The sequence below is a fragment of the Nomia melanderi genome, chromosome 7, assembly GCF_051020985.1.
Source record: "Nomia melanderi isolate GNS246 chromosome 7, iyNomMela1, whole genome shotgun sequence".
Taxonomy (NCBI): Eukaryota; Metazoa; Arthropoda; class Insecta; order Hymenoptera; family Halictidae; genus Nomia; species Nomia melanderi.
Genome location: NC_135005.1, coordinates 11,322,382 through 11,344,570, shown reverse-complemented (window position 1 = coordinate 11,344,570; position 22,189 = coordinate 11,322,382). Strand labels below are relative to the sequence as shown.

General features: G+C 39.0%; 2 protein-coding genes across 11 annotated transcripts; one reads left to right on the top strand and one right to left on the bottom strand.

Moving 5' to 3' along the window:
• The first annotated feature begins 1,110 nt into the window (after positions 1-1,110).
• Positions 1,111-6,628, top strand: LOC116424939 (twisted gastrulation protein homolog 1-A). 6 transcript variants are annotated; one of them, XM_031972001.2, is made up of 4 exons: positions 1,111-1,688; positions 4,651-4,879; positions 4,967-5,173; positions 5,267-6,628. In XM_031972001.2, exons 2-4 carry the CDS (start codon positions 4,657-4,659, stop codon positions 5,572-5,574), a joined length of 738 nt encoding a protein of 245 aa, XP_031827861.1. In that variant the 5' UTR covers positions 1,111-1,688; positions 4,651-4,656; the 3' UTR covers positions 5,575-6,628. The 6 variants fall into 6 exon arrangements, with proteins under 6 accessions (XP_031827861.1, XP_031827864.1, XP_031827862.1 ...); XM_031972004.2 differs by lacking the exon at positions 1,111-1,688 and adding an exon at positions 1,750-2,053; XM_031972002.2 differs by lacking the exon at positions 1,111-1,688 and adding an exon at positions 2,087-3,862 and having other exon boundaries at positions 4,621-4,879.
• Positions 6,629-6,772: 144 nt separating this feature from the next.
• Positions 6,773-9,930, bottom strand: LOC116424938 (uncharacterized). Of its 5 annotated transcripts, XM_031971994.2 has the most exons (11): positions 9,738-9,928; positions 9,191-9,644; positions 8,791-8,937; positions 8,507-8,728; positions 8,357-8,432; positions 8,106-8,284; positions 7,782-8,037; positions 7,463-7,693; positions 7,313-7,405; positions 7,143-7,240; positions 6,773-7,021 (listed from the first exon to the last, which is right to left on the bottom strand). In XM_031971994.2, the coding sequence occupies exons 3-11, from the start codon at positions 8,890-8,892 to the stop codon at positions 6,917-6,919; spliced, it is 1,362 nt and encodes a 453-aa protein (XP_031827854.1). In that variant the 5' UTR covers positions 8,893-8,937; positions 9,191-9,644; positions 9,738-9,928; the 3' UTR covers positions 6,773-6,916. The 5 variants fall into 5 exon arrangements, with proteins under 5 accessions (XP_031827854.1, XP_031827857.1, XP_031827858.1 ...); XM_031971997.2 differs by having other exon boundaries at positions 7,133-7,240; positions 9,191-9,930; XM_031971998.2 differs by having other exon boundaries at positions 7,148-7,240; positions 9,191-9,930.
• Positions 9,931-22,189: the final 12,259 nt, after the last annotated feature.

Here is a 22,189-nt window from a genome sequence, read left to right as displayed (position 1 = left end):
GTTGCACGACGGACTCGTGTCTCGTAGCTGCGAGCACTGTTAAAGGCGGCAGCGCGTACCGGTTCGAGTCCTTCCTCGAATCGACCGAATAGATCGCGCTCTCCATTCGATCGAGCTCATGCTCGCGCGGCCTGATTCCTGATTCGAAAGCTTCCTCTCGGCTCGATTGTTCTCACGGTTGTGTCTTCGCGACGATCTTCGTTCGTTTCGTGGTCGCGCGTTCAAATCTTTGTATGTGCCTATATATCTTCGATGCTCGTTAATTGGAGGAAGGAAGTCGAGAAGTCGGCGAATAACAGAAATCGTTTGACGAAGAAGTCGGGTGAGGCGTTCAGACACGCCGTGCGTGATTTCTTCTCGCCGGTTTCGAATTTTCGCTAAATTACCATCGTAAGTTCGGTTGTAAACGACCTCTTTAGGATCTATCTACGATGGATCTTTGGCAGGAGACAAACATTCGAGTCGCTCCCGGTGAGAAGGTCGAAAGAGATCGGGCGAATGGGTCTTCGCTGTTTCGTCGCCGTACCTGCGATATCGTTGCCCCGGTTCACCGATGTTATCGATACTAACAACGATCGTGCTCTCGAAGGCACGAGCACGTTACTCCGGCGTCGGCTGCAAGGGATGACCGGCCGAAGGATACGCGGTGGAAAAGGAAACCGAGGAGGAAGGGTCCAAAGCCGCGGTAGGGACACTGGAGAGGAGTTAGGGAGTCAGAGAAACGGGTGAAGGGCAGCCGGGAGTCGAAGAAAAGGGGAGGGAGGGGCCGTCGTGAGGAGGAGAGGCAACGGGACAGGTAAAACAAAAAGTTGGGAAAAAATTGAAAACCAGTCTCGCTCGGTTGGTAGTTCGTGCACAGTCTAGCAGACTGCGAACAGGCTCGCTCTCTTCTCTCCTTTTCCACTACCATCGCTATCAGCAACCACCACCACCAGCGTGTTCGGCAACGACTTACGGTAACAACTACGCCAGCGGCTGCGGCGGCTGCACCACCACCACAACCACCACCACCTCCTCCGCCACCACCACCACCACTACCACCACGACTCGCCTGGCTACCATCGCCAACACCTCTTTTTCCTCCTCCTCCACCTCCTTCACCTCTTTCCCTTTCCGCTTCTCCGTTTCTCTCGGTCCACGTCCTTCCTTAATTCAGTCCAATGAGAGCCGCTCTTCGATTCGTCGCACCCGTCACAGATCTCTCTCCGCGTCGATTTTTAGAGGATACCTAATTTTCCTTCTGTCCCTACGGTCCCCTCCGCGAGCAGCGGCCCGCGATTCCCTGGCTCTCGCTCGCCTCCCGTCGTCGTCTTCACCTTCCTCTTCTCCTCCGCTTCGGGATCGGGATTGGAATTTCGCGAACCGGTTCCACCGTGGACACCAGAAACGCCAGAAGAGAATTCGTGTTCGGAGAAAGTGTCTATCGAATAGTGATCTCGAGTTAGCTGGTGTACCATCCGGGACCGCAGGATATCGTAGTGTCGCAGGACGAATGAGGGAACCGAGATTTCCCATTGTGAACCAGAGAAACCTCGCTCGCACGAAAAGGATACACCTCACGGAGGAAATATGTCTCGCAATAATTGCAACGCGAACCGGTTGCGCGCTCTTAAAATAGTTACCCGCGCATAGGTTTACCGCTTTGCCCGCGCCGCTCATCCGCTGGAACACGACGCAGGATTAACAAGGTAAATATCGATCGATCTCCGCCTCCTCCTCCATCGATCAGAGAATCGGATGATGTATGCTTCCTCCGAGGTTTATCCGCGGTGACCTCGCTTTTGGGATCTAGTATCCGCCGTGGCGAACGTCTCGCGCCTTCGATTCTGTCGTGTCAACTACGCTTTCAATCCTTGCCCAATAGACCGAGATTCGCCAGCGCATCACAATGGATCGTGAAATGTAATCGGTCGTATAGAATCGTTGGTAACTCGAAATATCAAGTAGCCGTGTGAAGGTCTTCGTGAAGTTGGAGAATTTAGATACACATCTTATTTGTTATTTGTAAAACACGATGAACTGCCGGCAACACGTTTAACGGGCACGGCGATCGGTAACTATTAAATGAGAAGTATTTTGTGTTTGCGGAACATGATTGTCAGCGGTCAAGCACCTTGGTGAGCCTCCGCAGTTGCAGTCTCCGGTACGCTAGCGAACATCGGACGCACTATTGCTCCGAGTCCGTCGATGTCCCGAGATTATTCTGGACCGATAAAAATCCATCCGTTCGTTTCTTGGGACTCGTTTACTTCAAGTTGTCCCCACATGATATCCGTTTCCAGAGAACCGTCTATCTCATCCACGTGCACGCTTTTACAGTCGACCATTTCACGATCGACCGAGATCCCCTTTTCTATTGCTTCCGAGAACGAGGAAAAGCCTGCATGTTCGAGTTATCTGCGCGAATGAGCCACTGTTTGCATGGTACAAGCATGATGATCGCCATATTCGTTTGTTTCGCTTTGGATTAATCTAAACGTCAGTTGTAAATCATTTGAAACCAGATAAGACGACTTAGTTTAACCATGGAAATGAAGTATTCTTAAGCTGTGTAACGGTATCATTTCCGGCGTATGAAATATTGATGGAATCGAGGGTCGCAAAGCCGAAGGAGCGCAATAACGGGAAAGCCACGAAATCGAAAGAAAGATGTCAACGCGTTTACCGCGACGCAATTGCCCGAACTCGATTTTCCTTTGAAGCGAAAGAAGAAAATGGGGAAGATGAGGCAGCCGTGGTGGGGTGGGAAAAGAGAGAGATTCGAAAGTATCGATATCGACGCGGACATAGGTAGACGCCACGGTGCCTTCTACGAAGTCGATTGCCGTTTGTTATTGAAGTTATTCCATCGCCTCGGGCCAGAACAAGGCGAGGCTGTAAGCAGCACGTTTGTCCCTGGATGACGAACGTTTACATTTCAATACAAGCTGGAATCTTTCTAAAACCGCCGGCTCTCTAGTCTCGCTGCGCGCGCGATGCGGCGCCTCCATCGTGATTCCTTCGGTGCATAGGATATCCGCACGGCATTTCAATCAGTTGCTTCGAGGAATAAAAATTGCAGCACGACTCCCCCACCTCGTGTCCGTGCGAGTTTTCGATTCGAAGCGAAACTCGCCGTCGATCGGGGCGCGACCGATTTCTTCCCGTCTGCGCCGAAGGGTTTCCAGCGCTGATGCACGCTCGGGACAAGACGTTTCTCGGCGTATGAAAATCAGTCGTATTCTTCGAGCTCGAGAGTTCAATCGTATTCAGTGAACTTCTCCGATTTCCGAGAATGCAAAGCATTCGCGCGTTAACCGTCGTACGATTGCGAGCCGCGCACGCAGTTCCGAGAGAGCCGGTTACTTCGCCTCGAACTTCATCGCAGTTCGATGAACGAACTATGAATAGAACTTTCTCGAATGATCCGTTGTCCACACGTCGCATCCATCTGTTGAGATTTCTCGAAAACTGCCGTGCCGGACACGGTTAACTCATTCAGTCCTCAGGATCGCTGGCGAGCCGAAAACCGAAGGGGATTTAATGAAGTGGCGCTTGCCAAGGGTGGCTTGGGGTTACACCAGCGACAAAGGGACAACGGGCCAACAATTACCTGGAGGAAGTCATCGTAAAACCGATCCATCGGTTGGGTATCCGTTTACGACTGCAGCTCTCGAACGTAAAAGTGGGGACAGTGGCGTGAAACACGGGGCTCGGGACTTTCGATCCTGTTAGTCAGTTGAAGTGCGGCCAAGAAGGATAAACGCCGACGAAAAGTTGCGCGAGGGCACACGGCCCGTTTGTACACGGAATTTTCCCTCCGCAATGAGAATCGCGTAACGAAATCGGGTGTTGACGAGTCGCAGCGTTTATTATCGCCGAGGTAATACGTTCGAATTGAACGCAATTTTTTCCCGGTTCGACACACGTAACGGGTCGTTGGAATGGAATTCCTTTCCAATAATAATTCACTGTAAATGTCGTAGGACGTGATTATGCGGGATATAAATAGTCACTTAATTGGCACGTTTGAGAGCTGTAATTATTACGCGCGCAATCGTACTGCATCGAATTATCCTTGTACGTGTATCCGCGATCGCCTTCTTTCCTCCCTGGAATATCGCGCTCTTCGTAGATCAGTGTTTTCGAATTCTGCCTGCGACGTTGCCGGCCAGCACTTTTCAACGGTGCTTGGAAGATAATCACGCCTTGCATTCGCTCGATTAGAATTTCCGTAGAATTTGCAAAAATTGAATGTTTAAGTATCGAAGATCAAAGCTTGCGTTGATCGATCAATATCTGGATGAGATCTAGCAAAACGAGAAGGCCGCACGAAGACGTGGTAGATTCAAAATTCGTTCTTTTGGTCACATCCCCCTCTTAACAACATCTTGACTCACGTTCATGAATATTCTTAATAACCTTAATCGAGCTTCATGGTCGTAATCAACGTACGCGATCCACGCTCTTCCGTAGACAAGTGACTTCTCGCTACTTCGCGATGTCGCGTCGTCGGCGGTAAGTCGCGTTTCTCGGTTGTTCTCAACATAGAATATTCTTATACTTTTCTGTGAAGGTGTTTTCAAAAGTTTTCCTATAACTATGATTTATTTCGTGAAATCGCCGTCGTCCACTTAACAGGTTAACCCCTTTCGGCGCTCGTTTCTGCAGGACATCATGACGAGTTGGAGCAGGACACTGGTCACGGGTATCATCGGAATTTTACTTCTGCTGGCAACGAGGAACTACACCGAGGCCTGCAACGAAGCGATCTGCGCTAGTGTTGTGAGCAAGTGCATGCTCACGCAGAGCTGCAAGTGCGACCTGGTCACCTGTGCTTGCTGCAAAGAATGCTTCTCCTGCCTCAGCTACCTTTACGATGAGTGTTGTTCGTGTGTAGGTAAGTATCGTCCTTTCCAGTAACCGTGGACCGGCTTACCGAAGGTTGCGCTTATCCGTACTTAATCTTAAATCTCGTGGTCCCCAGACCTCTGTCCGAAGCCGAACATCACGGACAACCCGTTGAGTAAAAAGTCTCACGTGGAAGACTTCAGCGAGCCAATGCCAGGGTTGTTCCAAGCGTTAACCGCTGAGCCGGATCCACACGAGCGCTGGCTCACATTCACGTTTCCGGTGGACTTCGACATGTCCCTGTACACGCCGAAATACGAGAAAGAAATGAAGTACCATATGCGTGTGTATTGCATTCTTTTGTCTAATCTCCATTACCCCTCGCAATGGATTTTGCAGAATTATTGATTTACATTGCGGTCGATGCTTTTTACAGAGACTGCCGAGGAAGAGGCTCACCCGCTGAAGCCTAACGTGATGACGGTGAACTGCACGGTCGCATTCATGGCTCAGTGCAACTCCTGGAACAAATGTCGAGCGTCCTGCCAAAGCATGGGTGCTACCAGTTACAGATGGTTTCACGACGGTTGCTGCGAGTGCATAGGGGACACGTGTATCAATTACGGAATCAACGAGTCCAGGTGTATACACTGTCCGCTGGACAAAGAGGACGACGACTTGAAGGAGCAGTATGATGATTACGGTCAGGACGACGACGATCTGGTCGAAGACGAGAACGATTAACGACTGGTTCATTCCTCTCTGACGGGGCGAAGTTCCTTCCGGTTCCTTGAAGGGAGTTCCATTGTGGTTGTGTCCGTGTGTGTTCCCGGTGACAATACTTTCACGAGATGAACATTTGCAAATCGTGACTATTCTTCGATATGTACGCGCGAAAGTTTGCAGCATATCATAATTGATGACTACTTCGCCCTTTGAGATAAACTATAAAAGAGACGAACAATTCTCCCTTGAAAAGGGACCCCTATGTTTGGTGATGTAATTTAAATGGTCACAGTTCAAGATGGCTTAAAGTCATCGGCTGTCGATGTCTGTATTTAATCGACCAGATGCGAACGAAACGATAGTCAGGCCGATGCCGGCGCTGCGAACTAAGTAAACGGTGTTTAAAGCCCAACGCTCGTCTTTAAATATGTGAGATATGTATGTAAGTAGTCCTACAATGTCGAATTTTTATTACTTGTCCGTGCCATATGAATAGAATTTGTACATTTATGAAATTGTTCTTGGCCACTGACGCGTACTATGCCTGCCGATCTTATCGTTTAAATAATAAATATGTTGTCCGTGTTTTAATCTTCGATCTTCTATCGCCTTATGCTGACCGTTTGAGAAATTCATTCGCGCGGAAAGAATAACAAAGAATACATCTGAAATATGAGAAGGACGAGTAGAGGCATGCGGTGTAAGGAATATGGACAATGCGTACCGTTATGATATGGTTTTAATACTGCACTTGATTATGCCAATGCACAACATTGAGACAATACGAAGGATCGAACAGGTATATTCTCGAAATAATGTCCAATTCATGCGGTTCAATGTAAATAAAACTATTAGTATATATAGATACTTAAAACTGCAGATATTGTTAAAGCTTTATGAATAGTGGATCCCAAAATATCGAAAGACCACTACAAAAATAACGAGCAATTTTCCCCTGGAAATTATTAACAGACTAGAGAGGGGATACCGAATCGATATCAAATAATCATTCGTGGCTAGACTAATGTAAATAATTTTTTAAAAATCGTTACAATAAAGTTTTATAAATACATCCACTTTGTGGTACGTACCATCCCTCGAATGATTATATACCGATCTATTGCGCGATACACAAACACAGTAGTGTTCAAATCTACTTTGTTATATTGATCATCAAATACCGCGTTTTACGCGTTCCTTCAACGATCGTATACAATAATCCATATACGCACTATCAGCGCGTGTTACCGTGTCACGCTTACAAATAAAATGATATCGAACGATTTTAATCGTTCACGTTGGTACATGGCAATAATGTTCGGAAGAAAACATGAACCGATTGCTTGGAAGTACCGAATATTTATACAGGCGGATGTTCATCCTGTGTCTCATTACTTTCTGGTAATTTAATAAAAGGCAAGTCGCTGCCGCTCCACATCGAGTATAACTGAGACCTCGCGCATTCCTGAAACCAGTAAACCATCAAGATATACCAAAAATCATTCGTAAATCCACACTAATATATATGAAACAAGTATCCGATAACAAAGAAATTGCAATTATTTAAAACTATAACCATGCATTACCCCACCACCAGCACTCTCAGAACCTGAACGACTATGGGCTGATATGCAAGAATCTGTTGAAGAGCTGCTTTTACGAGATGGTAACATATCTACGGTACCTAATGGAAAAATTAAAAGTCATACACGATCCTCTTGAGCTGTCATTAGTGGTCCGTAATGTATACACTTACCGAGTTCCCCCTCTCTATGATCACTATGCGAGTGAATGCTATCTTTACTGTCCGCGTGGCTACCGCTGGCTACACTGTGTTCTGTAACACACACTACAATTAATAGGTAAAGCGATAAAAAAGAAAATGTTAATGCATATGAAACCGTACCTGAATCCCTGTGTTCACCGCTGTGTGCACTTTGATCACTTTCGCGACGTCCCGATTGATCAGAGTGCTCGCTCGAATGGGAATCGTGTGGCCAACACCTCAATGAACCAACTTTACGTGAGCCTGGCCAAATCATCGTGTCGTAGTTTGACTCGAAATTACACGTTGTTAAAGTAACACCCGGGATATGATGATTGGTATACGCTGATAGCTGATTCAAAGGCCTAACTCCTATTTAGATATTAAATGTGTAAATAACATTTATTCACAAAATAAGTACTGACAAAAAGTAACAAATATTTTTTTATATTGTATGTACCTGGTTTGCAAGATAACAATTGAATAGCCTCCTGTAGGCCATCCTGACTAGCCATGGTTGATGTTTTCCATATTGTGTCTGGTGTAGTGGACCTACTTCTGTCTTGATGAGGAACCCTTAATCTTGACCTGGCATCCTGCCTTGGCCAGTCTGTAATGTTCCGACAGTCCCATGGCATAGACCACCTTCTCATTGTATTTTCTGATGCTTCACCAGACATTTCAGCGGCAGCTGTTTCAGACCATCTCCTCTGAACCTTTATAAATGTTAAGTCAGTATAGAAAATAAACAACAGAAATTATTCATTCACATTATTGAAATTACCTGCAGAGGAAATAAAGGATATGGTAAGGGTGACCTATGACAGTTCTGCACCGACTGTTGCGTCGATGATGAAGACACTAGTGGTGGTGAACTATATAATCTTTCAAAACACTGTTGAAGAGATGCAATATCACATTCAGCAGTGCCACTTTGTGAGCAAGAGCATTCTGCCATTCCACCTACAAAAATTTCTCTTGTAACAATTACATCTTGATTTAAATTCATAAGTAAGGATGAATATTCATTCTCACCTAGACATTCACAACAAGCAACACAGAATTGATATTGTAGATTTATGAAAGTCAATAGATTATCTCTAAGTATGTCCTAAAAATATTAACATTTAATAGAAAAAAATGTAAAAATTCTATACTTTAAGCCAGATCCAAATAATCACATACATGTTTGTCTCCTTCATTATCACGAGTTTCATGATCTCTTAAAGCAGAAATAATGTGATTCTTTACAGTATTGCTTGCTACATATGTTGCTTTTGTAAGCTCTTCCCATCCAGCAAGGCATTGCCCACTTAATCGACATTGTGCCACTGTGTCATGAGCTGACAAGAGCGTTTGTAAAGACTGGGCCAACTTTGCACCAGCTGTGCATAGGCCATTGAGTGTCTGCATCAAATAAAATAATTTGTTTTTATACCTATTAACTTAATATTTAAGACACTACATACCTGTAAATACACTAGCCAATTACCGAGACACTCGTTTACCTCTAATTGAAGTTTAGATACTTGATTGTCATTGGACTTTGGTTCTGTTCCACCTTCTGCCATACTTACATTATTTTAATCCTTGGATTTTGCACTGAATTTAGTCACCTAATTATGTAAGAAAATATGTACGTATACTTTTGTCTTTGCCATTAAAAATCTATTGAAATTTTATGCACAGTAGAACGTGTAAAAAGTGGAAAAAGGGAAATTTATTATCTTCAATCACCAGGAAATAAGGTAAAGCAGTAATAAGTACAATGTTAAGGCGTTCGTATAATCTTTTATTACGATAAACGAACCTCTGAGTATTCGAAAAAGCGACTTTTTTAACAGAAAGTATCGCGAGTCAATCACTTACATGTTTTCTTGTTATTCGGTGTGTCTTCGGTAAAAAATTAGGGTAAAAAATAAGAATCACAGATTTCGCGTTGGCGACAAAGCACTGCTACCGGCACCATCGTAACCCGGCTCGTGCATACCTATCCGCTCAATCCAACGATGCAAAAAGCGAAATGAGTCCGGTATACGCGGCAACGCTCATCTGCGGTTTTACCTTTAACACAAACCTAAGATATGTGCAGATTGTGTATACAATGTATTTTTCTGTCTACTGTTCTGAAATACCGACACCGTCAAAAATGCTCCGATGTCACAGGCTTAAGGTATGTACAGACTGTGCATATAATGTATTTTTCTGTCTACTGTTCTGAAATACCGACACCGTCAAAAATGCCCTGATGCACTAGCGAACTCTACCTAAATCGTACGATCACTATTGAACTATATAAGACTGCAACATGAAAATTATAGCCCTGGGAGGCCAATTTTTACAGTGTTACCAACCGTACAAATTACATTGTTGTCGAATCTGGAGAGTTAGATATAAGAGCGATCCGCTTTCTTACCAGTATGTTAAAACTCAAATATTATACTTTGTTTTATGAAAGAAGAGTCTTTGGAGGTAGGCCGTTAATTCGTGTCATACTCGAATCAAGAACTTCTTCTTTGATTCGCTCCCTTTACCACTGCGATGAATGTGTGCCACGTAATAGGAGGTCATGGTGCAACCAAATAACAAAAACAACGCTGCTACGAGTTTGCGCCCCGCACAGTGTGTTCGGAAACGTGGAATTCGTACGACCCGCCCGCGTTTCGACGACATCTGTATTCATCGGTCCAAGCGTCTTGTAAGCTGCGGATGGAGTGGGTTATCGACAAAGGGTTATTTAAAAAATATAAACCTTATTTACCGACGGCCGAGGAGGACCTTGTTTACCGACGGCTGAGGAGGACCTTGTTTATCGAGGAACGATTATTGGTTTGTTTGCTTCTGACATAGTGTTAAGGTACAGCTTGCGCATTAAATACATTTTTTACTCTACTGTTCTGAAACACCGACACCTTTACCTAAATTGAATGATCAACTGTTAAATCATATAAGACTGCAACATGAAAAGTGTATGCTTGGACAAACGATTCGCCTTGTCAATTAGCATGCTTCTTGAAGTCATCACAATTCAAATACTAGATTGTAACCAAAATCAAAATATGAGTCATTAATGATTAAAAAAAAAGAAAAATTTCCACAAACTGCAGCGTCTGTGAATATATGACATGGCAACATACAATGTATGACTTTCGAAATCATCTGAGTTTAAGTAAAAGTCCGAACCCTGCACTTCAATATACAAGTAGCCTAGGTAAAAGGTAATTGTGAGGACACGATATTTGATTCATTTGTAGTAGGTGAAAATCGTCACTTTCAGAAGAATAAAACTGATTCGCAGCTATTCGCACGGCATAATCCTTGGTACAGAATATTAATGTTGAAAAAAACAATATCCTATTCCAAGGAAAATTCCGACCCAGGTCTCACCACGAGGAGGTTGCTGCGAAGAGACCCGCCCACCCTCATGTTCTGCAATCGGCCCACCCTAACGGAAATCAAATAAAAATTTCCACTAACTCCCAGATTAATAAACTTACAAAATTAAGCATCTCCGTCTGGAACGCATTTGCGAATCAAATGCATTACAGAAGGAACTGCTTTGCACGAACCTACCCGGCCGAATATTAACCTACCTATAATAGTACCTAATATAATGCTATGTAATAGTATCCTAAATATTAATACCTATAATAACAGAAATATAACTATTCTATTTTAAATTTGAATATTAATTCCCAAATGTTCATGAACCTTTGCGCTTCTAAATCCCAATAAATTCCCTACCTAACCATGGCATTTTAATACGTGTTTACATATGTATTGTATTGTGTTGATGTTGTCCCACGAAGATACCTAGCTGGAAAGGGAACAGAATTCGTTTTACACAAAATAGTATAACTTAGTATAAGTAATATAATAATATAATTAGACAAAAATTATATAATATGTTCAACTCTGAAAGAAAGAAACAATGCATTGTACAAGAAGCAGAACAACATAAAATATACAATATTATATTAATTCCTAAATTTTGTTCATGAACCTTTGAGCTTCTAAAGCTCAATAAATCTCCTACCTAACCATGCATGGCATTCTAATGTGTGTATGTATACATGTATATATACATGTATAGGCTGAATATTCATGTTTACTGTTGATATCCCACGATGATACCTAGCTGAAAAGGGAACTCAATTGGTTATACACCTGAAAATAATACACAAACAATATAGGTACCTGAAAATAATACACAAACAATATAGACACCTGAAAATAATACACAAACAATATAAATACCGGAAAATAATACACAAACAATATAGACACCTGAAAATAATACACAAACAATATAGACACCTGAGAAAAAATACACAAACAATATAGACACCTGAAAATAATACACAATTAAACAATATACCTCTCTTCTTTTTGATTTATACCATAATTGATTCCCTCCTACGATTTTATTGTAATTATCTCCTCCTTAAGTTGTACTTCAATTTCTTTCTTGTATTTCCATCAGAATTCTTCCCTAATTAGAACGCCTATCCTGAAACAAAAACACAAAGAATTAAATAGTATTATATATATGTTAATGTGAATCAAATTCCATTTTTAGATTGAATTCAAAATATGTTTCTAGCTTCTTACCATTGACACATTCTCCATCATGTTATTACATTTATTTACACTTTCATCTTAGCACTGGCTCAGTTTCCTTGATACATTTTCCCTGACACAAGAAATGAATACCTAAACAAACAGAAAACTTTCTATTCGATTAATAGCTGAAAAGAAACTAATTAGTATCACACAAATATACAAGATATGGACAATCAAATTTAAACAATCAATGTATTCAATTTCAATGCAAAAATCAAAAAGAATAGATTCTTGAAATTAAAAACTCAACAACTCGTTCTGAATCTAGATATTGAGAAATCATTTAACTTTTCATTCTTAACTATTTCTTACATTTACGTTCAATTATTAATACTAATAATTTATTATACATTATATATTTTATTTTAAAATCAAATAATGAACGTCAAAGGAATTTCAGATATTCAAATTGAAGTATTCACATTTTACTGTATTGAGAACTAAATGTTTTCAAAACAAGCTTCTAAATATCATGAAAATGGTAGAATAAAAAATCGTGAATCAACATTAATTTCAAAAATTTGATTATTACAATCGAAAAGAATTAAGAGACATTTTGAAAAAGTAAATGTCACCTAATTTTTCTTACAATTTAATTTACTTTCGAGCAATACTTGAGTGGCAAATACTGATACTGTGTGGAACCGGTAGGGAGCAATAACAAAAAGGCGATTACAGAATATGGAAAAAAAACACGAACGGTGCATCATTGATCGCAACACTAATTTGTTAATATATCAAATACTTAATATGTGAAATATTATTAATGCATTATATAATAATTAATACATCAAAACAAGAAAATACCGGGCACCTGTATTTTTTATACGCAACACTAGGGAGAAGGATTAGGAGGATTATGGATAGAAGGTACCCTAACATCATCAGCTAATTTGGCTACGATGAATCTCCATATTTAGCCATTGGCTGTTATGGTTTAGATACAATTTCAGCACAAAATTGGGCATTGACATTTCGCAACACTACCGAAAACATGACGCTTCAAAGTTACAACAATAATGAAAAATATACAATTTGCAATCAATCGTGCTTAATACACAGTGCAACACTATTCAACAATAAACATAATCGCACGGTTAACAAAACGAACAGTGGAAAGATATGTACCAACAATCAACAGACTCGTATAAAAAATATATATCAGAAATCCACAAATTGGTATTTCAAAACTGGAGTCTCACACTGAAACTTTGAACTCAAAAAGTAATCGAAACTTGGAGGTACAGAAAATTTATTTCAGTAACTAAACCTCCCATGATTATTAGATACATTATACATTAGAGTAACCTCATGATGAACTGTATACAGAGTAATTCTTAAAAAATCAATTCCAAAACAATCATACTTTATCAGACTCTACTACAGACTGGACTGTTCCATTCAAAAGTACAACTTTCATTTAAGAAAAAATTGTGGTCATTGTTAATAACATTTACTTCAACTTTCATGGCACAACTGCAAAAAAAATTTCACAAACAACTTGCATGAACGTCAAGCGTCCGCAATATCCAACAGCAAAATGCGTTTCGCAGTACTCAATCCACATTCAATTCATCGAGCAATTAATCCACAACGTGGCAACACCATTGTCTTTTTTTTTTAGGGCGACAAGGTACCACCACGTGTTTCATCTTCCACTGTAAGTGGTACTGACTCTACTTTAATATCGTCGCGAGGGAACCAATACCTTCGAAAAACACTATGCATGCCGTGAAACGCATTAGCAGGTTCCCGTGCATTTAACGCTCACACACCATCAAATGGCTAAGGTTGCACGCCGCTACGTTCCAGACTCTACTGTGTAGACTCCGCGGATAGCACGACACGTCGATGCCCATCTAATTGCGATGGACAAACTCGGTGCCGGTACCGTCGCAGGTGACGTAACTTAATACGTCTTCTTTTTGCAAACGGTACCGTTTTCATGCGATGCACGGTACACAAGTTCCAGGACGGAACTGCAAATCGCGACATGTGGGAACGGGGTAATTGAACGTAGCAACGTACACCGTGGTATTGCGCTAACTGCTGTAACATGCGCCTGTGAGAACGAGCCAATACGTTTTCTCCGCTATATTAAATTGAATGTATTGGTTCCGCGTTGGTTTCAATCATACGTTACGCGATACAAGACCAAAATTGCTCGAGAGTCGAATACTTCTTGACTGTTGCACTTCCCATTCTGCAGTCTATTCTATGATATATAATTTCATTGTGTATTTGACAAAGTTTGAAATTTAATAACCGCCACAACTTTTCTAGATCAGTACACTCTAAAATCAGTATTTGTTTTCTGCATTGGCAGGTATAATATGTTAGACTATTTTTCCTGATTCTCGCTTTACTCGACATACGCTCGATATTATCATATATGAATTATATTTCGTGTTTAATAAAGTTAAGGATTAAGTCTTAATCCATTCTGTGCGATATTGAACGACGGTTTGATATAAGCAATTGTTCAAGAGTCCGTTTCACCGTTACGACACTTCTGCAGGCTATTCCATCATGAAGTACAACATTCATTTACGAAAACATTGGGGTCATAGTTAGTAACATTCACTTCGCCTTAAATACTAAAATAGCAATCAAAATTTCTCAAACAACTTGTACGAACGACAAGTGTTCACCATGTCCAACAGCAAAATGCGTTTCGCAATACCCAATCCACATTAAACTCACCGAGCAATTAATCCACAACGTGGCAACACCATTGTCTTTTTTTTTTTAGGGCGACAAGGTACCACCACGTGTTTCATCTTCCACTGTAAGTGGTACTGACTCTACTTTAATATCGTCGCGAGGGAACCAGTACCTTCGAAAAACATTGTACATGCCGTGAAACGCATTAGCAGGTTCCCGTGCATTTAACGCTCACACACCATCAAATGGCTAAGGTTGCACGCCGCTACATTCCAGACTCTACTGTGTAGACTCCGCGGATAGCACGACACGTCGATGCCCATCTAATTGCGATGGACAAACTCGGTGCCGGTACCGCCGCAGGTGACGTAACTTAATACGTCTTCTTTTTGCAACCGGTACCGTTTTCATGCGATGCGCGGTACACAAGTTCCAGGACGGAACTGCAAATCGCGACATGTGGGAACGGTGTAATTGAACGTAGCAACGTACACCGTGGTATTGCGCTAACTGCTATAACATGCGCCTGTGAGAACGAGCCAATACGTTTTCTTCGCTATATTAAATTGAATGTACTGGTTCCACGTTGGTTTCAATCATACGTTACGTGATACAAGATCAAAATTGCTCGAGAGTCGAATACTTCTTGACTGCTGCATTTCCCATTCTGCAGTCGGTTCTATCATACGTTAATTTTATTTTATGTTTGATTAAGTTTCACATTGAGTTTTAGTCTACCTCGTGCGATTTTGTAGAACTATTTGATAGTGAACATTGACTAACAGACCACCTCGAATTATATAAGAGTTGCAACATTCTAAATCTGGTTAATTAAGCTATAACGTGGATTAAAAAGAATTTTGTGACGACTTAAATATGTGCAGATTAATTATTTCATTACTATATTCAATTAAGAGATAGTTATGTATATGAAATCTACGTTTTAGTTACTGAATAAATTATTCTGTATTATTTCAACTAATCTAAAATATGAATTAAAATCGATTGAGATCTGGCTTAAATCTTGAGACATTAATTACTTCATTGAAATATTAAATTTAGAATTTAAATCATTTGACAAAAATTTATAAACGAAGTACACGTTTCTATCATGAAATCATGAACATATTCTTCTTACTGTTCGTTTTGTTCAATGGCGTTATATTTATATCTGTATTCAGAAAAGCAGTAAATCATGTAATAACTGGTAGTTCCAAATTTATATACATTGAAAGTTAACTCTACTTCACTTACGAGACCAAAATTCAAACTGTAATTGTATAATTACTTAAACCGTAATCATTTTGTTCGCAACACTAATTGAAAACCGCGATCTGCCCTCATAAGAAATAGGTTGACAGAAGGCCAACCTAGGAAACAAATAAAAAAAAATTATAAATCAGAAACGAAAAGAAAATATAAGAAATACATGAAAATAAATATAAAATAAAGAGTAAATAAATAAAAGATAAAAATTAATATATATATACATATAATAAATAAATGAAAAATATTAAGACGATAATACAATAGTGAGCACAATGACAATGTAGTAACAAGAACGACGCTCAATCGCATACGTGATGGAGCGTCATTAATAGTTGCCCTCTTGAACGACATTTGTCTGGGCCTCTTCAGCATATAGCCTCTTCTTTTCTTCTGCGGTCCGCCACATATCTGAAACCCTATACTTGCTCGTTAGTCAACAGACAATGACTCCTATCATTGTCGTTCACCGTTCGTGCAATGAGCAAGTTGCGCAACGTTTCGAGGCCCTAACCGAAATCACGAACGCGACCGCGACCGCGGAAGCTAGCCCACAGAAACCCTAAAACTTGAAGAGTTTAAATCGGTGCTAGCAGCAAACGGCATTCTCCGTTTGGGCCAGCCTCGAATTAACTCCGCAAGTTTTTCCAGTAGCTGACCACCACCGCGAAAGGGGGGCCTACCCGAAGAGAAAAGGTGGTAGCCAGCCCCGGCCCCTGCCTACTTATAATTAAAGCACACACACCAGAAGGTAAGTTACCTGTCCTACCTAACCCTATATTTAAAAAAAATGCAAAGACAATCTCGCCAACACACATCACTCCACGGTTCTCATTCATACACCCAGGCGCAAAATTAGCCTAACACCTAGAGAGACGTCCCGGGACGCCTCCGACACCTGAGCGTCAATCAACAAACACACTCTAAGGGTACGTACCATTTCCTGGAATCGACTGATAACGCCAGTGACCATTGCGAACAGATTTAATTGAAATATACTACGGTTGACTATTATTGATATCATTATTTAAGTATAAAGTTAATATTATATTATATATGTTGTACATTGTATTCTGAAATTATTGTTATATGGTATTTATGAAATAAAGTTGTTAATTATTCCACTTGAATAATATTGTATTCTGAAATTATTGTTATATAGTATTTATGAAATCAAGTTGTTAATTATTCCAATTGAATAATATTCTTCTTTGAATATTATTTTAATGCTATTGTCAAAATTCCGACGCAATTCCACTGCCTAACCACACACACAAAGTGGAAATTACGTCGTGCACGATACACAAAACGTCATCAGTCGCCACACATTTTTAATTATAATATATTTCATCGTACCCATTGCTCTCACCCTCCCAAGTAGCACCTGGGCACGTGAAAGAACTTGAGCAATGAATACGGATTAAGCAACCTGGAAAAGCCTAACTAAAAACCAAGTATTTGTTAGTTTTTTAGCGGACTAGAATTCGCTTAACCTTTTGCACTCGACAGGTGACTTTTAGTTAGCATTTAATTTGATAGAGCAAAATCATAAAGTTCAATATTTAACATTAAGTTCTGTAAAAAGCATCAGTATATAAAATAGTGAAATAAAATATCTTCGTTTCTCAGTTTATGCGTGATTTCTTAATAAATTAGTTTCAAAAATGTCTATATCTCATCAGAAATTGAAATAAAATATCTTTGTTTCTCAGTTTATGTGTGATTTCTCAATAAATTAGTTTTAAAAATGTTGTCTATGTCTCATCAAAAGGTGTTGAAGATTTCTAGTAAAAACTTGCGAGTGCAAATGATTAATAATGGAATTTTTTAAAAACCCTCGGGCGATCCTCTTATCAAAGCACATTTTGTAAAATATACTACAATGAGGCAAACTTATTGCTTTGACTCAAGGATCTACCCGTCGCGAATTATCTTCTTGCACTTTGTCTCTAATATATTCATATTATTTAATGAACTTTAATTGAAAAAATATTATTCAGTCATTACCATTAAAAATAGGGAAAAAGCTAGATTGAATTTATTGATACGATCAACGTATCAATATATACTCTCAAATATTTCATTTGACATTTAAATTTAACAATTATTTATAGTTGTTTTAATGCTATTCAACTTTTATTTAATCATTTACGGAAGACTTCAGCTTCCTTTGATTTAAAAACAATCGATACTTAAAAACCACGATATACAAGAAGATTCCTGCCTGTCTAAGAATTAAATGTTACTACTCACAGGTACGCCAAGCGTACCTGTGTTCATTGTGCTCACAAAATAAAATAACAAAACAACCAATCACCTGTGTCGTAATTGGACCATTCGTCCTACAACATAAGTGACCAGAAGAATTAACCAAAAAAAAAAAGAAACCCAATAATTATTTTACTCTTTTCCCCTTTTTTGTGTACTCACGGAACTGATGGACGCCGAAGGGGATCAATAGCAGCAAACTAAAAATGAAAAAAGCACAAAAAAATAAGAAACTGTTGATGGCTTAATCCAAAATAAATAATAATTTTGCAAAAACTGGAATTATTTATTGTTAATGTAAGAGAACACTTACACTGATCCACCAACAACGACGCCGGATGCCCGTCCTGCGAGCTGCGGCAGTTAACTGCTTCAATTAAAATAAGCTGTTATCTAGAATAAAAAAGAGAAAATTGCATTAAAATTAATTAAAAAACGTAGTAATAAATCTTCATTTTTCATTTTAAACAAACAATAATAAATAATAAATAATAAATAATAAAAAAATGAAATATAAAAAATAACATAAAAAATAGAAAATAGAAAGTAAAAATGAAAAATAAAAAATAAATAATAAATAAATAATTGAACAATGAACCATAAACAATATTAATAAATAAATAATTTGACAGTAAGCAAAAAACAATATTAATAAATAAATAATTGATAACTAATAGTTAATACGAATAATTAATTAATATTTAATATTAAATACTAATTAACTTTAATTATTGAAACGAAATTAAAAGGAACCTACCCAAAGAAAACGGTAACAGCACCCAAAGATTGTCCTCTTCCTCGATACATTGACTCTAATTACGCGTTAACGGACAATTTCATTTGTCAGAAAAAAAAAAATAAATAAAAAATAACTATATTTATCGCGACCGAGAATAATTTCCGACGAACAAATGTGACTCTAATATGGCGGGACTAAAATCTAAGAGCCACGATGCTCTGGAAACTTCTTGTCAAACATCGCGAAGAAACACTGACTCTACTTCCGAATGCCCTACTCCAGTTACATAATCGGGATATTACCGAGAGCCACTGAGCTCTATATATATTTAAAACATAATATATCTATCGATACGTAGTAACACTGACTTTACTGACTTCACTTCGTGTAGTCTCAAATTCCTGTAAAAAAAAGCGGTTAGAAGGCTGATAATGGGGGAAGGTTGGCTTGGCAACAATAGTAGACCGGGGGGGGGGGAGTTCGATTTTTTATACCACAAGCGTTACCCGAAAGTATTGCTCGATATGTTTAAAATTTGCAATTATCAATGTTATTTTATATATTCACGCTTCGATGAGTATGTCAAATTTCGAACATTTTAATAAAACTTGTATCCGAAATTGTTTACAAATTTAATCGTTGATAAATAATTTCAAGTTGAAATTATTGAATTAGAAATAATGTCGCGACCGAAATACAATGAAGTACAAATACGATTAATTTCAATATCTGAATAAAATGAATGAAATCAAAGGAACAAATGAATAAATAAATAAATAAACCAGTGTCACCCAAATGTGATGCCTGTCATCAAACTTCCTTGAGGTGTCTAATGGCGTCGTCACGTAACGGCTTTGCATTCGGCAGGAACGTCAATCAGATCTCTGAAACAGACAATACAGGATAAATTATATTAATTCTGTTAAAATAATAATGTTGCTCGCATTAAAATCACTACCAAGTTAAATTCGAATCAAGAATTTACTTATTCACACCGAAATCGAATTATTTTACTAGATTGTAAATTGAAGCAAATCGGAAAATTTGAACTGAAGCACGCCATAATGACCGTTATTCTTCTACACAGTTAGTAACTCCCGAATTTCGCGAAAATATATGATATAATCAAATATATCTAAGAAAAAGTGTTAAAACGGAAAGAAAGCAATGTAAATGTTAACAAATGACGACCGAAAACTTGAAATAGAACGGCAAAAAGAGAATAACCGATAGACGCCACCGCATAAATTACATTAATTTAAAAAAAATAATAACAGAACCCGCATTAAAATCATTACCAAGTTAAATTCGATTCAAGAATTTACTTATTAACACCGAAATCGAATTATTTGACTAAATTGTTAAAGCAAATCGGAAAATTTCAACTGAGGCACGCCATAATGGCCGTTATTCTTCTACGCAATTGCTAATTCTCGAGTTTCGCGAACAATATATGATATAATTCAATATGTATATAAGAAAAACTATTTAAGAAAGAAGAAAACAATGTAAAAGTTAAAAAATGACAATTAAAACACTGATATAAAACGGTAAAAGGGGAATGCCCGATAGACGCCACAAAAAATTCTAAGTATGAAAAAATATAATTACTTTGAGCAAGCTCCAAACACGTCCACCCCGTTCAGTTTCCAAAAAGAAGTGACGCTGGTTGAAGCTCGAACCGGTAACGAACCGTTGGAGAAGGGGAAAGGCCCAGGCTTCTGCGCATGCCCGAGAACCGCGAATTGTTACGTCACTACCTAATAAATAAGTAATTTTTAATTTTTTGAAGATAACACTTTCTTGTTAAATTATTTGTTTATGGCACACAGTTAGAATTATTTTATTGCAAAAAACTGACATCAACATTTCATTAAATTTAATTCCTGGAGCTAATTAAAGCAAAGAGATTAAAAGCTTCTAGAACATTCTAGGACATCTACAGCGATTCATGTATTGATGGAGGACAATCGATCATCTCGAGTGGTAACAAAGTATCACCTACTTTCTTTAGAGGGCTAATCCTCCTATCTATCCTGTATCTCCTCTAGAGACAAACATGGGTACTACTAATCAAACCTGCAACCGCAGACGTAACCTCTAAGTTAAAGAAAGAAACCAGCAATCATGCATCCCGGCATTGTCTTCTTCAAGTAGGTGTAGGCCAAGAAGAGGATTTCCATCATCTAACATGGGATACTTTGCGTTATTTATAATTAAACTCAAGGAAAATGATATGGATCATCGCAGGATCTTCTCTGCAGTTAGGCTATAAGCTTAAACAAGAGGACAGTGTATATTACGATCGGTAGCATCCGATAATTAGGTTAGGAGAAGAGGGTAAGTAGATCAAACTTGGTCTGAGTTAGGATTTCGGTTTTCTTCAATATAATTTCGCTTAAACTTAATATTACACCTATAAAAGCGCGTGTTTTATCCGCAATCATAGCAACCTCAAGTGATTGGACCCGGCTAATCCGTATTATCTTCGATACCATTGTCCTCTGTGAAGGATCATACCGAGTTAATGCTTGTGGATTTAGCACTTATTCTCATAACATTAAACATTTTGAAATGAGGTTTTTCCTGTCATAGTTGAACTGTATTTCTTTGTAAAGTAGAAGATCTAGCATCAGTGTTTTGACATTTGACATACATGTTTCACTTTGCAGGTCTGTGCAGTTCAGTAGCTAATCGTTCTATGGCTAGTGTACTGATATATCAGTGTCTCGAAGTACTAGATAGAAAAATATACTTCATCAAGGAAGGATAGGATGATCAATGATTTAAATCTGAACCAACAGAAAATCTTATGGGAATAATGTTTATGCCGATTTCGCGTATGTGTCACGATGTTATTTCATTGCTGATTCAGTTCATTTTTCCACAGATGGCGCCACTATTTTAATGGTCCGATTTTGTAAGTTCAATGAATCATTCCTATCGAAATATTTTTTCACTTTATATATTTTTAGTTTATTGATTACATAGTTACATGATTTCAGAGAACTCTTGAACATTAATGTCGTCATAGCACACTTTCGGTCACTCGATATACATTAGGATGCATCTGCAGCTGCTTAAGTCTAGAACATCTACCAACACTTGGTGCTAAAACATTGTCTTCCATCTGAGAAGTTTTCCCCTGGACTTTTTCGGAAAGTTTATTGTCTTTTGTTTGCAATCCTAGTTACGAATATACCTGCTGAATCATCGGAAGGACTTTGACGAAATTCAATTCTTTTTAGATCGTTTTGAGAACGTATTACGATCGAATTCCTTCTCGACAGTTAAACGGTTGCTTCCAT